The 16,339-nt window shown below is 35.5% G+C and overlaps 2 protein-coding genes across 2 annotated transcripts; one reads left to right on the forward strand and one right to left on the reverse strand.

Moving 5' to 3' along the window:
- Positions 1 to 272: 272 nt before the first annotated feature.
- Positions 273 to 2,048, forward strand: LOC127104058 (uncharacterized). Its single transcript, XM_051041274.1, has 2 exons — positions 273 to 1,186; positions 1,778 to 2,048. The coding sequence occupies exons 1-2, from the start codon at positions 273 to 275 to the stop codon at positions 2,046 to 2,048; spliced, it is 1,185 nt and encodes a 394-aa protein (XP_050897231.1).
- Positions 2,049 to 9,046: 6,998 nt separating this feature from the next.
- LOC127106747 (transcription factor MYB13) lies at positions 9,047 to 10,174 on the reverse strand. Its single transcript, XM_051044053.1, has 2 exons — positions 9,883 to 10,174; positions 9,047 to 9,796 (listed from the first exon to the last, which is right to left on the reverse strand). Exons 1-2 carry the CDS (start codon positions 10,013 to 10,015, stop codon positions 9,111 to 9,113), a joined length of 819 nt encoding a protein of 272 aa, XP_050900010.1. The 5' UTR covers positions 10,016 to 10,174; the 3' UTR covers positions 9,047 to 9,110.
- Between the last annotated feature and the right edge of the window lie 6,165 nt (positions 10,175 to 16,339).

Genomic DNA, 16,339 nt, shown 5'->3' on the forward strand with positions numbered 1-16,339 from the left:
GGAATTTGGGTAAAATTGAATATGAGGGAGGGAAATTAGGGATTTGGACTCTTGAGAAATTATGGCAGTTAAAATGGAAAAATAAAGAAAATAAAAATAGTGTCTGCCCTTTTAAAAGAAAGAGCCACATTAATGATAAATCATTCCCTAGCTTTGAAAATAGTATCTACTCCCTTAGCACACGCTACCTAAACTCAGTAATCGCCATTACCATTCAACTTCTCAGAGAAGCTCAACTAGGGCAAAGAAACTTTTCTCAAAAGTATTACAACATGTCTCAACATCCATCATCATCTGGTTCTAAATCCTCCCAACATGCAAAGACTCCATCCATGGAGTTTGTTGATGAAGACGTGATGGACGTCACTCCTCTGTGCATGATACCTGGCAACACCACAGGCCCCTCCTCCAATGCTGGAGATAAGCAAGGTAATACCTCTGGTAACTCCTCTCTTCCAAAAGACATGTATTATGTTGATCGTGCTATAAGAAAACTAGTCACGAGGATTCTGAGTGAAGGGCATAAAGTTGAAGGGGTTTCTACCCCTCTGTCCAGAAAGGAACCCTCTCTTGAGGGAGAACCTCATGCTGATAAAGATGATGACTCATCTAGATCAGAAAAGGAGGTTGCTGCTGAAGGGCTTTGCTCTCTAGGTAAAACCCTACCTATCCAGAAACCAAATGTGCCTCAAGAAAACATTATTGACCTAGAGGAAGAAAGCTCTGAAGGAGAGGATGATCCTTTGGTTCATCTGGTAAAACCTAGTGTAGCTGAGAAACTGAGAACTAGGAAAGGGAAAAGTGTGGCTAAAATAAGAGCTGCTAGAAAGAAAAAGGCTGCAGGGATAGGACCCTCAAAACCCTGGAGCAAGGTTGAGGTTGGGAAAAGAAAAGAAAGAGATAGCTATGACTCTGAGGAGGATGTTAAAGACGATGTCCCAGACATCTCCCCTGCAAAAAGGCAGGTTGTTCAGAAATCTTCTGGCAAGGCTGCTGCTGTACATCTAGACAATATCTCCTTTCACTTGGAAGATGGAGCAGCAAAGTGGAAATATGTCGTTCAGAGAAGAGTGGCCATTGAAAGAGAGCTTGGACAAGAAGCTGTAGAGGTAAAGGAGGTAATTGAGCTGATCAAAAATGCTGGACTCATGAAGACTGTGTTGACTCTACCCCAATGCTATGAGGGGTTGGTAAAAGAGTTTATTGTTAATATCCCTGAGGATATTCATGACAAGAACAACAGGGAGTTTTGTAAGGTGTTTGTAAGGGGAAAATGTGTGAAATTCTCACCAAGTGTCATCAACAAGTTCCTAGGAAGAGGAACAGATGGAGGAGTAGACCTAGAGACCACTGACAATGAAGTCTGTAGGGTTATCACAGTTGGCCAAGTTAAGGAATGGCCTAGTAGGAATCACTTATCAGCTGGAAGGCTCAGTGTTAAATATGCCATCTTGCACAAGATTGGCTCAGCTAATTGGATTCCTACTAATCATGCCTCTACCATCTCCATCAATCTTGGAAGAATCATTCATGCAATTGGAACAAGGGTTAACTATGATTTTGGCAAGTTCATATTTGATCAAACCATTAGACATGCTTCTACAAATGCTGTGAAGTTACCCATTGCTTTCCCCTCCCTTATCTGTGGCATTATCCTGAGCCAACAACCAGGGATTCTGAGTACAAGTGACATTCCAAGCAGGAGAAAATCCCCTCTATCCATACATTATAAGCTGTTTGAGGGAAGTCATGTCAATGATGTCATGACATCTTCCAGAAGGGAGTCTACAGCTAAAGGAAGCTGGATTGACCAACTAAAAGAGACCTGCAAGGAATTGGACAATGGTATAAGGGTGGCCAAGGCTAGAAAAGAGGCTTTAGAAGTTCTTATCTGTAGCCTGGAGAAGGAAGAAGTAGAAAAGGTTGGGAAGGACTCAAATACAAGATCAAAATCCCATGCCAACGGAAGTTATGGAAGCTCAGAAGATTTTGAAGGTGCAGGTGACGACACAAGTGAAGGTGAAGATGATTCTTCTTCTTCAGATTAATGGTCCCTGGCTGAATTGAAGACTGGGAGGAGTGCTGGAAAGTTTGGTGGAACCTGGCCTAAAAAGACTGATGTTTTTTTCTGGTTTTTTTATTTTGTGGCAGTCCTCATTGATGCCTGTTTTGTAATATTTAGGGCTCTTAAAGAGTTCCTTGGATTTGTTCATTATCTCAGCTTTCAGCTGTGTATAATGATGGTTTGTACTGCATGAATATTATGTTTTAACATGTTTAATGTTATAACATCTGTCCTGACATTCTCTGACAGACTAATTGACATTTATTTTGTTTGATTGGTCACCTTTGGTCAATTTTGACTAAAAAGGGGGAGAAGTGTTGATATGGAAGCAGTTGTGGAGAGATGTGTGTGGCTGGACTGGAGGACAGCTATTATTAAAAGAAGTGCACAGGTGCTACAACAGAATGGCATTCTGTTTTCATATGTCAAAGGGGATGACTGATATGGTGTACAGGTGCTGATGTTGAAGCCGATGTCAGTATGACATTCTGGCTGGTACAGGTGCTGGAGTTACAATAACTGTTATATTTGATGAATGCACAGATTTAGGGTGAGAAGAAGTACCCTTGTGCATTGTGCTTTTGTGTGTCTTACTAGTTGCATCCATAACTAGTAATTCTGTTGTTTGTTTCACAGATTTAGGGGGAAGAGAAGTACCCTTGTGCATGTGTGTATTACTAGTAGCCATAGCTAGTAATTGTTTTGCTTCTGCTGCTGATTAAACTTCTGTTATGTTGTTTAACTGTTGATAGTTTGCCTTGTGAACAAAAAGGACAAATATATGTTTTAGCCAAAATTTGCCAAAGGGGGAGTTTGTTGATTCTAAGTGTTGGCAACAATTTTGGTAAAACAAAGAGTGTTCACAAGATGTTATGTGTGATGTCTTAACATGAGATATCCTATGTACCTACTGGAGTTCAAGAACATGTGCATGTAGGATTGTTTCAGAATGCCACATACAATGACAAGGCTTCTGATATGGATGTACCTGCTGGAGCTTAAATGAAAGACATGTTCATGCAGGATTGTTTCAGATGACATACACAATGTCATGGCATCTGATATGGCTGTACCTGCTGGAAGTTATAAAAGGAATTATTGGATTATGCAGGATTTTTCCAGGATGTCAGACCCGATGTCATGACATCCTGTACACAGAACATTCAGTATGAATGTCTGGTGTTTTGTGATTGCACAACTAATGGCAATCTTTGGATGATTGAAGATATGGCTAGCTGGCGCATTCAATCATGGATTATAACGAGATTTACTTATTTTCCAAGGAGATCTATATAACTGTTATAAAAAGATTTGATTTGAAAATAGATTTAGGGTTTTCAAGATGTCCAAGCCCAGCTGAGAGCTTCTATAAAAAGGGATCTAGAAAACCTGTTTGAACACACAACCAAGACTGAGCCAAATATAGAGAGAGAGCTAGGGTTTGTGTCTGTTTAGTCGTAAGACTTGTAGGTCATTCAAGTCATCCATTGATGATTGAATTGGACTGATTTGTGGTTGTAATTTGTCACTCTAAAATTGTTAAGCAATAGTGTGTGTCTACTTGATCAAAGATGTGAAGCAAGATTAAGTGTGTGTCTTCTTGATCAAAGCTTTGAAGCAAGATCAAGAGTGTGTCCTCTTGATTGAAACTGTGAAGTAAAATCAAGAATGTGTAATTGAAAAGTATTTTATTTTCACAAGGGATTGTTGTTTAAAATCACTGGTGTGTGATTGTAAGGAAAGTGAATGGGTTCTCATATCTAAGAGTGCTTAGGTAGAAGTTGCACGGGTAGAGATTAGGTGATAAAGACTGTAACTTGTTGAAGTGGGTGAGTTGCACCGAACTGGGTTAACAATTGCTTGTGTTATTTGCTTTACCATTCTGTTTATTTATCCATTGTGTGTTGACAGATATCAGTGTCGTAACATTACCTTCAACATCTTATATCTGATACCAGAATTTCAATATGATAGGACATTAGTGTATCCATTTAAATGATACCACACTAGAAAAATACGTTAGTTGTTATTTTAATAAAAATAGAAATATCATCCAAATTACAACCAATCTGAGTATTACATCGTTTAGGAGCGTATTGTAGGAGTAAAAAGGAAACGAAACTTACAGTTCCCTTTATTTTAAAAACTTCTCCAAGAATTGTTGCTAAGAGGGTTAGTTTTCCTGAACCAACTTCTCCACAAATTGCCACATTTTTCCCATGTCTAACGTCTAAGTTTATGTTCCTTAGTGTTGGCTTTGATGCATTAACTTCCCATGAAAAATATGCACATTTTATAGAAATTGAGTCTTTGAGGTTATTGTTAAAGCACCTTTTGCTACAATTTTCACTCTGCACTTCTGGTGCATCAAGGAAATTAACGATTCGAGCAAATGCAACTTTTGCCTGGATGATATCTACAATAACATCCAAGATGTTTGAAATCAGATCTTGAACAAAGCGCAAAGTTGACACAAAAAGGAAAATGCTACTTGCATTCTAAGGAACATTCAAGAAGTAACATGCCAGAATAGAAGCAGCAGACGCCAATATCGGTGAGGTCCAAAAGAAAAACGTATGGTATGTTCTTCTAATTTTCACAGCAAATAACAATTTGAGTTCCACATTTCTTAAGTAATACATTTTAAAATTGTGTTTCCCAGGAATCTTGTTATCAAAATCTCGCTTCGGTGGCACATAATTATTGTCCATAAAATCGAAGAATGTGATGATGGTTCATGTTGACTTTGTTTGTTTAACTGTTCTACAAATGATAGATAACAACTATTTGTATGTGAAGTGTTGAATGGTACACAACATCATAGCCAAGTATAGAAAGGGGATACAATTAACCTTGTAGTTAATCATGCAAAAATGAGTTCTCTTATACTGAAAGGGGATGCAGATGGTTTCACATCGATTTTTTTCTAAATTTTGTAAGATTTTATAAAGTTTAAACAAACACGAGCTATTGCTTAAGTGGAATAGAGTGACAATGAGCCTTTAAGTATTGGATCAGTGTTGTAGCAAATGGGCTTTTGGACCAAAAATTTCTTTACAATAATTTTCATATTTAAATTACTCTAGTATTACATTAAAAATAAATTTAAAAACTTATTAGTAATCTGTAAAATAAAAAATAATTAATTTTAATTGAAAAAGACATAAAATTTGACGTGGTGTTAATTTAGCAGTGCCATGTCATTAATAAGGGGACCACGTCTGCAAAACTGAAGGGGATCATGAAAATCTCAAGAGAACTAAAGTTAGGGGACCAAAAAAGTAGTTTTTAAAATGGAGGGACTAGAAATTAAAAAAAAAAACATCAAACTAGGGGACCAAAAATATATTTAAGTCTTTAGTTTTTATAATTCAACAAACATACATTAACAACCTTTAAATATTAATTATTAAAAAAACATATAAAACATGTTGAATAACATTCATTAATACCATTCATAAATAAATATCTTTCATCAACCTACAATATTTATACAATAAAGTTCTTAAACTAAGTTGTTTTTTTCTTAGAGTACTCCTCTTTTTTTTTAGAAGAACTAAGCCTGGTAGTAGATTATATCATATTTTTTGTAGCACAAAATTTGGTAGTAGGACCTAGGGATACAACACTTTTTGATGCTCGTGTAACACTCATTTTTGACAAATTCTTTGAATGAGTTGGTTAAGTGGCATGAGATGCTTCAATGGTTTGAGTTATTTGAGTTGTCTGATTTGCTTGACTATCCTGACTTACAGACTTCCTGATACTTGCGTTTTTTTGTATATTTTAGGAATATATCAATCTAATTTAAGGTTCTTTCTCTTTATAGATGCAACTGCATGAGCATATGACAAGGTTGTGAGCTGTCATTTTCTACATGAGCATATAAATTCCTTTAAGTTGACTGAAAACTTGTCTCTTGAATTTTAAATGCGTCTTACAACAAAATATCTCCATTTATCAACATCGCAATTGATTATGAAACTGTACCTTCATACCTTGTTAGTTTATCAAATACAATTGACTCTCCATGATGAATAAACACATGCATAAATTCTTCCATTTTTACCTATTTAAAATAATACCTAATTTATAAAGGAGAAGAAAAGAGGTGAAAAAACCCTAAAACAACCACACATTCTTTTAAACCCTAAGCAAAGGTACATAGAAGTATGGAATTTTATGCTAAAAATCATAAACACACAAAAACTCCTAAAACAACCACCAGACTAGTTAAACCCCAAATGAGAAAGGGGCTAGAAATTTGTGACTTACCTTCCTAAAAAAATCTTACACCAGCACTTCAGGAACTTGTGTTTGTATTTAGAATTTTGTGTTTATATCCAGAAACATGTATGTAGCTTCATTGTGCTTGCACACTCGTCTTCTCCACCCTCTTATCCATCATCTTCATGTTTATCTCAAAGGTTTGACATTTTGGTTCAAGTATAAACGTGACTTAGTTTTTATTCAACATCATTTCTACATCAATGTTATGTGGAGAATACATAGTTAATTAATTTCATTTTGACTAACACATTTTAAAAAAGAAAAACATGAGACAGTGTGAAGAAATAAGATATCAAAATTATGTTGTTAAAAGTGTTATGGAGTCCGAGAGAGTTGGGAGTATCAATGAGACTAATGCTCTAGGACCACAAGAGAGGGAGACACCGCATCTCAATCCAAAATCTTAAGGTGTTAGGTAAATGAGTCATCTATCTTATAAATTCAACATTCCACTCATTCGTAGAGAAAATGGAACTTTAACCACTCACACTTGCATCGAACATTATCCCCCACAAGTGTGAGTCCGTCACATCCTATAATAGGATCCAACACTGGATCCAGCTCCCTTTCCCCCGAAAAGATGAACCACGACTCTGATACCACTGTTGGGGAGTCCGGGAGAGTTGGGAGCACCAATGAGACTAGTGCTCCACGACCATAAGAGATGGAGACACCACATCTCAACCCAAAACCTTAAGGTGTTAGGTAAATGAGTCATCTCTCTTATAAATCCAAGATTTCACTCATTCATAGGCAATGAGGGAATTTAACCATTCACACTTGCACCAAACATTGCCCCGCACAAGTGTTAGTCCTACACATCCTATAACAGGATCCAACACCAGATCCATCCCATGTTCTCCCATAAGAGTCCACGAGAGTCGGGAGCACCAATGAGACTAATGCTCTAGGACCATGATAACACAAAATTACACAGTTATTTTGACTCGTCTCGTACTTGTTTTATTATCATTTTACCTCCATTTCTAGTGTTGTGTGGGTATTTTGTCTTCATTTCATGTATTTGACTATATAAGAGTCATGTGCAAAGAAACAAAGTAGTTCGGATGCAAAACGAAGAAAAATGGGAAATTACACACAAGGCGACGTACATGGCATTCACTATGGAGAATGCCACATGAGAAATGACGTGTCCCACTCACCAACAGGCGGATTGACCCACTCCTCCACAGGTTGGGAAGGTGCGCTCACCACCTTGTCATGGCGTTCGCCATCCTTTGTGATGGCCAGATGGTTAGAAAATGGACTTGCTTGGTCTCCCACTCACCCCATGCACTCCTATATTTTCTCCCACGAATGAAGAAGCTTCCCACTTGATATTTTGGACTTTGGAACATTATAAATAGGCGATAAGCTTCATTTTCCAAGGCATCCAAGCTTAGCACAATCTTAAGCACTAGAAATACCAATCAAAGTTATAACTCATCACATCGATGGGTTATAGCACTAGAGAGCATTGAGTTTGTACAAAGTTTGGAGCACTTTATTTTCCTGTATTTTAATCTTGCCGCCATTTATATTTCTTTACAAGTCTTCAACAATTTATTCTATACCAGATTCAAGCCTCCGTTTGGAGTAAGTTTTTATTATATTTCACATTTATTACCGCTTTATTTTTTTACTCGCACTTTTTTTCCTTGCCTCACACTACTTCTTTTATTTCCAAGTCTTATTTATCGCACCACATTGTTTTAAATTACCTTTCCGCAATGTCTACTTCTAAGTTTCAAACTTATGTTTTCATGTTTGTCATAAGCATGTCCAGCTAATTTATTGATGTTGGGATGTGAGGACCGTCACTTTAAGGTACTCTAACTATTGTTTCTTTAGGATTTCAATTGTGGGTTGTTTTGGTTTTAATACAATTTTTCTGAACTCAATTTAATCGGTCACTACGAAAGTTGAGCCGTGAAAACGTCGGGTAAGATCGAAAGTCGTCCGACATTAAAGAATAAGATTTGTTTGTTCTTAATTAATGAATACCGCGAAAGCACTTTGTCAATTAACTAGAAAAGTCTAATATTTCTAGAAGGGGGTTTTAAAACTATTTACGGACGCGTTTATAGGTTTAGGATTCGATTACCAGAACGAAAGCTTGGAAGTCTTTTAAGTTAAAATTTCCAATCAAAATTACTTTTCAACTGAGTAAAGAGTCTGATTTCTTAAAATAGGATTTACTACTTTAAACCAAAAAGCGTCGGTCACCCGTGACAGTGGACGATATAAATTAGAGAGTCAAATCTGGTTCTGAATACGCGAAAGCGACAGTTCGTGTTCAATTACATTCTTTTCAAAGTAGAAAATATTGCCCCGTACAATGATCCTATTTAGAAACAATAAAAAATAGTGTTAATTGATGTGAACCATGTTCTAGTATTACTTGTTCGAATTTATTAAAGTTTATTATTTTATCTTTTCCTATTCTTAATTTTATTGTCTTAGATAAACATCGTAACAATTAAAAATGATAGATTTGACTATTGGTCTATGTGAGATCGATATCTTTTAAAAATACACGATAGACTTTACACTTACAACTAATTAATCCGATAGACTCATAATATTCGCGAACAGAACACAAGAGAGGGATACACCACATATCAATTTAAAACTTAAGCTTGTAAATATCTAACGTGATATTTCAATCAAAAATGATTTGCAAAATAACAATTAAGCAGACGGAAAATGAGAAGTTTTATTGATTAAAATAGTCTAATTTATCTTACAAATTACTTCAATTCCATATATCTTCATCATATACTATTGAAAAATATTCAGATTCCATCGGCAAAGGTGCCAGAAGTTGGCTTGGAACATGTGACATGTCACCTTCATATGGGTGCGTCCAAAAACTATCAACAGTAGATTCTGTGTACGCATCTAGAAAGCCGCTAAAGTTATTATCAAGAGCAAAACTTTCATTGGACGAATGATTGTGAGACACTAAAATACCATCATTAGAGGTTGTATCATGAATATTGTTTTGCACTATTCCACTTGGTGTGTTTGAAAGATCATCCAGCCAAAAACTTTCATCCATGGATTCTATAAACGCATCTAGAAAACCAAAATCATCTTCAGATGTGGAAGATACATTATTGGATGATGAAAATGGAGATAATGGGCCTGTGATGTCTGAGATTTGGGAACTAGCTGGAGATTTGGTGGCTATGGTTTTTTCATTTGAGACCGTGTTCATATGTTGAACTCTCTTCTTAAGTGAAGTATGCCAATGGTTCTTTACTTCGTTATCGGTTCTTCCAGGTAATTCAGCCGCAATGACCGACCATCTATTTCCCAGTTGGTTATGCATTCTGATAATCAATTCCTCTTCTTGTTGAATGAAGTTTCCTCTTTTGATATTAGGCCTTAGATAATTCAACCACCTCAACCTACAACTCTTCCCACACCTTGAAAGACCTGAAATGAAAAACAACTTGATGAATAAACTACACAAATTTTCACATTCATCGTAACTATTATTTCATGTTCTATATATAAATTACCTGCAAACTTAGGAAGTTGCCGCCAATTCCAGCAACCATATCTAGTTACATAAGCAATTAGTTTCCTATCTTCCTCAGCTGTCCAAGTCCCTTTCCTCATTCCACTTTTGTCACAAAAAGGTGTTCTCGCCATCTTAATTAATTCTGTAAGAACTAACTCAGTGAATGAGTGAGCGAACGTGTTTCTTCAAGGTGAGAGGAGAGAGATATTGGTCTTGTTGTTAGTCGGTTTATGTGTCAGAACACTCCTTAATTGAATTTATATAGTACAAGGCTTTCACATCCAAAACGTGTTTCATATACCAATATACCAACATGTTTTATAATATGATCAATCATAAGGGTCTTTCTCAGCAGATACTAGTAAATAACTATTTATGAGTAGTACTAAAATTAGTCAAAGTTCGTGGTCCTTGTTCCTTTTCACATAGAAAATGAGTAGAAAATAATAGTGTCATTATCCGTCATACATATTCCTTATCTTCCAAGAAGCTATCAGGAAACATTTCCCACGCTTCCTTTTGGCTTTGTAAATTAACACGTGAGGAAAATCTAGTAATGGAAACTCTTCATAAATTACATTCAAGCCATTATGACCATGTTGATGACTTTCTCTTGGTCATAAAAAAATATATATTTTACAAACTTGTAACCAAATCCTATTCGTCCCGAATTGTTTTAAAAAAAATAAATTATTTTTAATCTAGTCCAATAATATTGATCTCAACTTACCATTTTAAGGAAATATAATCTTTTTAGAATCTTTCCAAACGCACGAGAACCATCCTATAAATAGATATAGGAGATTTAAATTACAGATGCACCCAACGATTTTTTGGGATTAACTCCTATCAAATAGCATATAGCTACTTCTTCTTAACTATATATAGAACGCGTGTAAATTCAAGTATTCAATTTCAAAATCAATTTCAATTCGCTCTTATGCCCCACATACTGACATGAACATCAGAGTGCCAACCTTGCAGGTCAGTCCCCTCTCTGCTGCACTGGAAGCTCATATTCACCATTGTCTCTTCCCTTTCTGGTTCTAATACGAAATAATGGCACCTTCAGTGAGAATCAACTTCTGATTATTGTGTTCTCCACGATCTCACGTTCATTATTTGATTCATTAGATCGAAACCTTCTTAGATCATTGGATCAAGAGCTCTCAAAATTGAACACAAAGATTTATCGCATTTGATCCAATCAAGTAGCATTTCAACTTCGATTTCCAGAATTTTCAATCACTAAGCTTTACGCTTGTAAGTAATGATTGGATAAAAAGCTACTCGATCTGACGCTTTGCGAGAAGCCGTTGTTGCTGCCGCAACTCACTTAACGATCAATCAAAAAGAAAGTTTACTAAGGTAGAAATCTAGGTCGAAGTGGATCAAAGAGGGAGACTTGAACACTAGATTTTCTCACAATGTCATGAAGGAAAGAAATAAGAAGAATTTCATAGGATCTATAAACACGATTAGGGGTTTGGTATAGACAATGGTAGATGTAAAAGAATAAGTGAGGAGATTTTTTAAAGATATGGGTTCCAAGAATCATACTTTCAAATACCTTTGCTCGAAGAAATCAAATTGAGTTTCCTGTCTATAGAGGAGAGGGATAAGTTGAAAGAGACATTCTCAAAATTGGAGATTAGGGATGCTAGGTAGGGGTATGATGGAAATAAAAGCCTTGGGTCAGATGGACTCAATTTCCAATTCATTAAATTTTTTTGAAACACTTTGAAGGGAGACTTGGTAGAGTTTGTTCATGAGTTTGATTGCAATGCTAGGCTATCTAAGGCTATTACATAATAATTCCTAGCATTGACTCCTAATAACAAGAACCCCTAAGGTCTGAATGAATATAGGCTAAGCTTGTAAGGTCATAACTGCATGGTTAAAGCTTGTGTTTGGACATGTTATATCTAAAAATCAACATGCCTTTGTTCCTAGAAGACAACTATTTGATAGGGTTTTAGTGGTGAATGAGTTAATAGACATAGCTTCTAGAGATAGGAGGAATTGTATGATTCTAAAGATTGACTTTGAGAAACCATATGACAATGTTAGTTGGAACTCTTCAAGATACATGTTAAAGAGGATGGGCTTTGGCTCCAAGTGGATTAATTGGATGTAAGCTTATGTCTTCACAAGCGCTATGTCAACTATTATTAATACGACCTCATACGTCTTAAACATACGACAATAGCCGACCTCTTTGAATTGATATCTCAATTTCTTTCTTCAGCTGATGATAACTTTCCGTGTGGCGTCCTCGAATTCTATGGTACGTACACCATGCACATCCGTCTTTTCCCATCACAATATGCACCCCTTTTAGGACTACCGACACGGGGAGCAACTTGAGGTGATAGACCTCCTTTAAGATATCTTTGCGCCTAGCTTTTAGTGGCATGTACTCCTGCTCTTTTTCGAACGGTCGTCGGGATGGTCTTGCTATTGGCCGATCTCTAGGTCCCGACTTAAAGTATTCTTTCCTATGTCCAACTCCTTCCTCATTTTCCCACACTTTCTCCTTTACATCTCGAGATCTTTTTTCGATGTTACTTTCTTCTCCTTTGATATAACTTTCTGCCCGGGTGATAACCTCATCCATGTTAGACGCTGATTTTTGTGCTAAAGATTCATTAAACTGTTCGACCTTGAGGTCATGCAGAAATGCTCTAACAAACATTTCTTGATTTGGATGAGATACCTTAATTGATCCTTCATTGAATCTTGTCATATACTATCGGAGAGACTCTGAGTGCCCTTGTCGGATGTTAAACAAACCGGTAGCCAATACTTTCTTATGCTTACTTGCCGAAAAATGTTGCACCATCTTCTTAGTTAAGTATTGATAGATGATGATCGAGAACCTGGTCTAGCGGTAATTTTTTTGAGATTAAGCTATTGATTAACTTAACTCACAAAGCAAGAGTCGCCACCGCGCTTTTATTATTTCCAAAGGAAAGGGAAAAAGAATGAACAAAACCCAAAGAAATTTTAAAACAAAACTAATAAAAGCAGAGATAAGGGTTTGGGGGTTGGTTATGCAAATGGAAGGTATTATAACCCTAAACATCTATAGTACTCTATAGGAACCTCTTTGAAAATTTGTGCATTTTGGCTTAAAAATGGTGTTGTTTGCAAAAGATTGGGGAGATGAGAAGAGAAATGTTTTTTTTAATAATTTTTGTGTTCGCCAAGACTTCCTGAGCCTCGTGCCTACGTACCAATAAAGTGCAATGGAGGATCAAAACCTCGTAGTTCATGGTAAAAGTAACAAAGATATTTGTTTTGATTCGTTTTTAAAGAAAATATATTTTTTCATTTTAAGGAGAACACTCAACTAACCACCCATAAGTATGAGAACTTTGCATCACCACAAAGAAGTGCTCCAACTTGGATAAAGATCAACAAGTATGCCACTAGCTCTCTTAGGTGGAAAAGAATTATCATCAATATTATGGGGATAGGAGAATTACATCTCGACTATGGAAACGCCTCAAGTATAAACTTTGAGAAAAAAAATTTAAAAGAAAAAGTGCACAAAGGCACAAAATAGTTTGAATGAGTTATGTATTTTGAAATTGGTTTGAATAAGCTTAAGATGTATTAGCATTTATTAAGAAAAGATTTTGAAAATCTCTTGACAAAAGTCAAGGTTTATTGAGAAAGTGGGTCAAGTTTGAGAACAAGAAGGTTTTGAAAAAAAAAAGAAAGAAGATTTTGAAAATTAAAAAAGGCGAGGAGACGAAGAGAATATCCTAGAACATAAAGTAAAAGTTATGGAGGAAAGATCTAACCAAGAGATAGCAAGCTGTACGACACGAGTCAATCAATAATTCCCTCATTTGGATTAAGTCTCAAGCAAGCCAAATAAGCAAAGAATGATCCAAGTGTAAGATGAAATCAAAATAACCAAGTCAAGTCTTCAAAAGAAGCCCACAATCAAAGGTATAAGATGAATCTCAAGGTCTTCAATTACAAACTCCCAAAGCAAGGGTCAAGATCCTAGTTCTAAGTCCATAACTCCATAATAATGTCAATAATAATAATCTCAAGTCCATGAATCAAGAGAAACAAATTCTTTAGGTTTTTTCCCTTTATTAATGTCTTTAAAAAAAAGTCCAAATGGACAAAGTAAAAAGAGCATAAACATATACAAAGGTCCAAGTGGACAAAGAGAAAATAGCATAAACACAAACAATATGATATGAGATGCTAAAATAAAAGCATAAAGTAAATAGCAAGAAATCAATGACAAAAATAAAGAGCATAAGATAAATTACATTAAAGTAAAGTTAATACAATAATATGTTAGTAAGCAATCGTAATTGGACTTATGTAGAAGTCACAACTATCTGAGGTCAGTCAATAATAATATTTGTGTTAATACATGCTAGAGAAATGATATGTAAATCATTCTCCTAAAGTTATGCCACAAAAAAATAAAAGAGGGTGAATCAAGCACAAAGGCTAGGAAAGTGGTCCATTACATCAATCAATACTTCATGATACTTAGGACAAACTTATGCATCAATCCAAAGTACCTGAAATGATCCATGATCAATTAGGATGTAGATTTGAAATGATGAAAGTTCATCAAGTACGAATCCACACATCATGAATAAGATGGACACAAACCATCCAATTGATCAAGAGAAAAAAAAGAAGAGAAAGAGATGATGATGAAGAAGAAGAAGACAAGGGCAACCGAATCGAAATTGGATCAAAGAATTGGTCAAGTCTTCATCAAAATCAATCATCCATCTTGGTGGATTAGGGTTTTCACCCCATCAACACCCAAGATCCATTGAGTTTGATGATACCTATGATCAAAATAACCAAGATCCAAGGCCAACAGAAGTGAACAAAGGTCAAACAAGCATAAAATGCAAGAAAATAAAATAAAACGCACCAAAAATATTTTTAAAATAAATTTTAAAAGGGAAATAAAAGATAAAATCCGTAAAGCCCTTCAAAACACCAAATAAATAGTCAATAAAACATAAAATAATTTTTCAGAAATTATAAATGCATAAAAGTATTTTTAAACCAATAAAAACAAAGGAAAAAAAAGAAAATCAAGAAAATAAATATATGGAAAAATAAAATTCAGATGAAGAAAAATTTTAAAAATTATTTTGGGATTTTTTGGATAAAAAAGGAATTTCCTGTGAATTTTTAAAGAAAATGCAATTTAAAATAAAAAATAAAAATAAATAAAAATCAGAAAAACACGAAGGCATTGGATTAGACCTCATTAATTGACGTAGCAGATCCAACAACTATCAAGCCTGGGCGTAAAGTGGAAAATAGCAAGAATAAAACATGGAATCACAATTAAAATGATGGACACGATCAATCAACACCAAATAAGTTAGGGGAAAGCATTAGAGAGTGAAGGACTACATTGTGGTAACTTGTTTGGGTTCAAATGATGCTCAGAACTACCCTGTCGAAATGATGATCAAAGGTTGAAGAAGCTTGATCTAGTCAGGACATTTCAGAAGGTCTTAGAGCTTCAGAATTGTTTCAAAAGCTTCAGAGGAGACCGATGCGCTAATAGAATCATGAAGTTGGGTTCAAACAAGCTAGAAGTCAAAACACGATAGCTCAATTTCCTAGAAAATTTTGAGAGTGAATCAGAGGTTCTTTGGCTCCCCAAAGCTTTGGAGTGAAGCAAATATGTTGCTCTATTTATAGGGAAGTAATTGGTGATCTCATACATGCCAAATGATGGTTAATTTGTGCAAAATGAATTTTCTCATGATGTGATAAAAGTGTGACCTACAAAATCATCAAAACTCAGCCAAATCATGTGTTTTATGAGTCATCTAACTTCTGGAGACTTGATTAAACATGTTTAGGTCTGAAACGCATGGTAAATTGGCTTGTAATTGAGGATTAGTGAAGTTCAAAATTTTGATCATGATGATTTCTTCAGTTCCAAGTCACCATGTTTAACTCAACGGGGCATCTTGCTTATGAGGCTTTTTGATCCAATTCTTCTTACAATTTGTTGACATCAAGCCAAAGATCACAATATGCTAAGAAAGGTTGCATTTGGATGCTTAAGCACAGAGTTATGGAATATTAAAGTTGGCACAAAAATATGATAATGCAACTTGGAAAATTCTAAGTCCCAAACGACCGAAAATGACCTATAATGTCTCAAAGAATTCTCTGGCCTTCCAAGCATAATTTAACTTTGATCCTTAAAGAAAACTTCTATAGGGCATCACAAATGATATTGTGAAAAAATAATCTGCCTAAAATGTTGTAAATTGAAGAAGTCACGAACCTTGAAAGTTTAGAAAAGTCACTTGAAAATAGGTCAAATTTCACTAAGTCCACAGATGACCTATAATGTATTCAAACTTTTGATGATCCTCCAAGCATAATTGACTCTTGTCCTGATAGAAGTTGTAGACGATATTGAGAAGACT

The sequence above is a fragment of the Lathyrus oleraceus genome, chromosome 7 (genome assembly GCF_024323335.1).
Source record: "Lathyrus oleraceus cultivar Zhongwan6 chromosome 7, CAAS_Psat_ZW6_1.0, whole genome shotgun sequence".
Lineage (NCBI taxonomy): Eukaryota > Viridiplantae > Streptophyta > Magnoliopsida > Fabales > Fabaceae > Lathyrus > Lathyrus oleraceus.

Bases quoted from the DNA above. Each gene is read 5' to 3' on its own strand.
- LOC127104058 (XM_051041274.1), top strand. From the start codon at position 273: ATGTCTCAACATCCATCATCATCTGGTTCTAAATCCTCCCAACATGCA. The intron at 1,187-1,777 runs GTTGGTAAAAGA...GACATCTTCCAG, and splicing joins CTACCCCAATGCTATGAGGG to AAGGGAGTCTACAGCTAAAG.
- LOC127106747 (XM_051044053.1), bottom strand. From the start codon at position 10,015: ATGGCGAGAACACCTTTTTGTGACAAAAGTGGAATGAGGAAAGGGACT. The intron at 9,797-9,882 runs GTAATTTATATA...TTTTCATTTCAG, and splicing joins GCAACTTCCTAAGTTTGCAG to GTCTTTCAAGGTGTGGGAAG.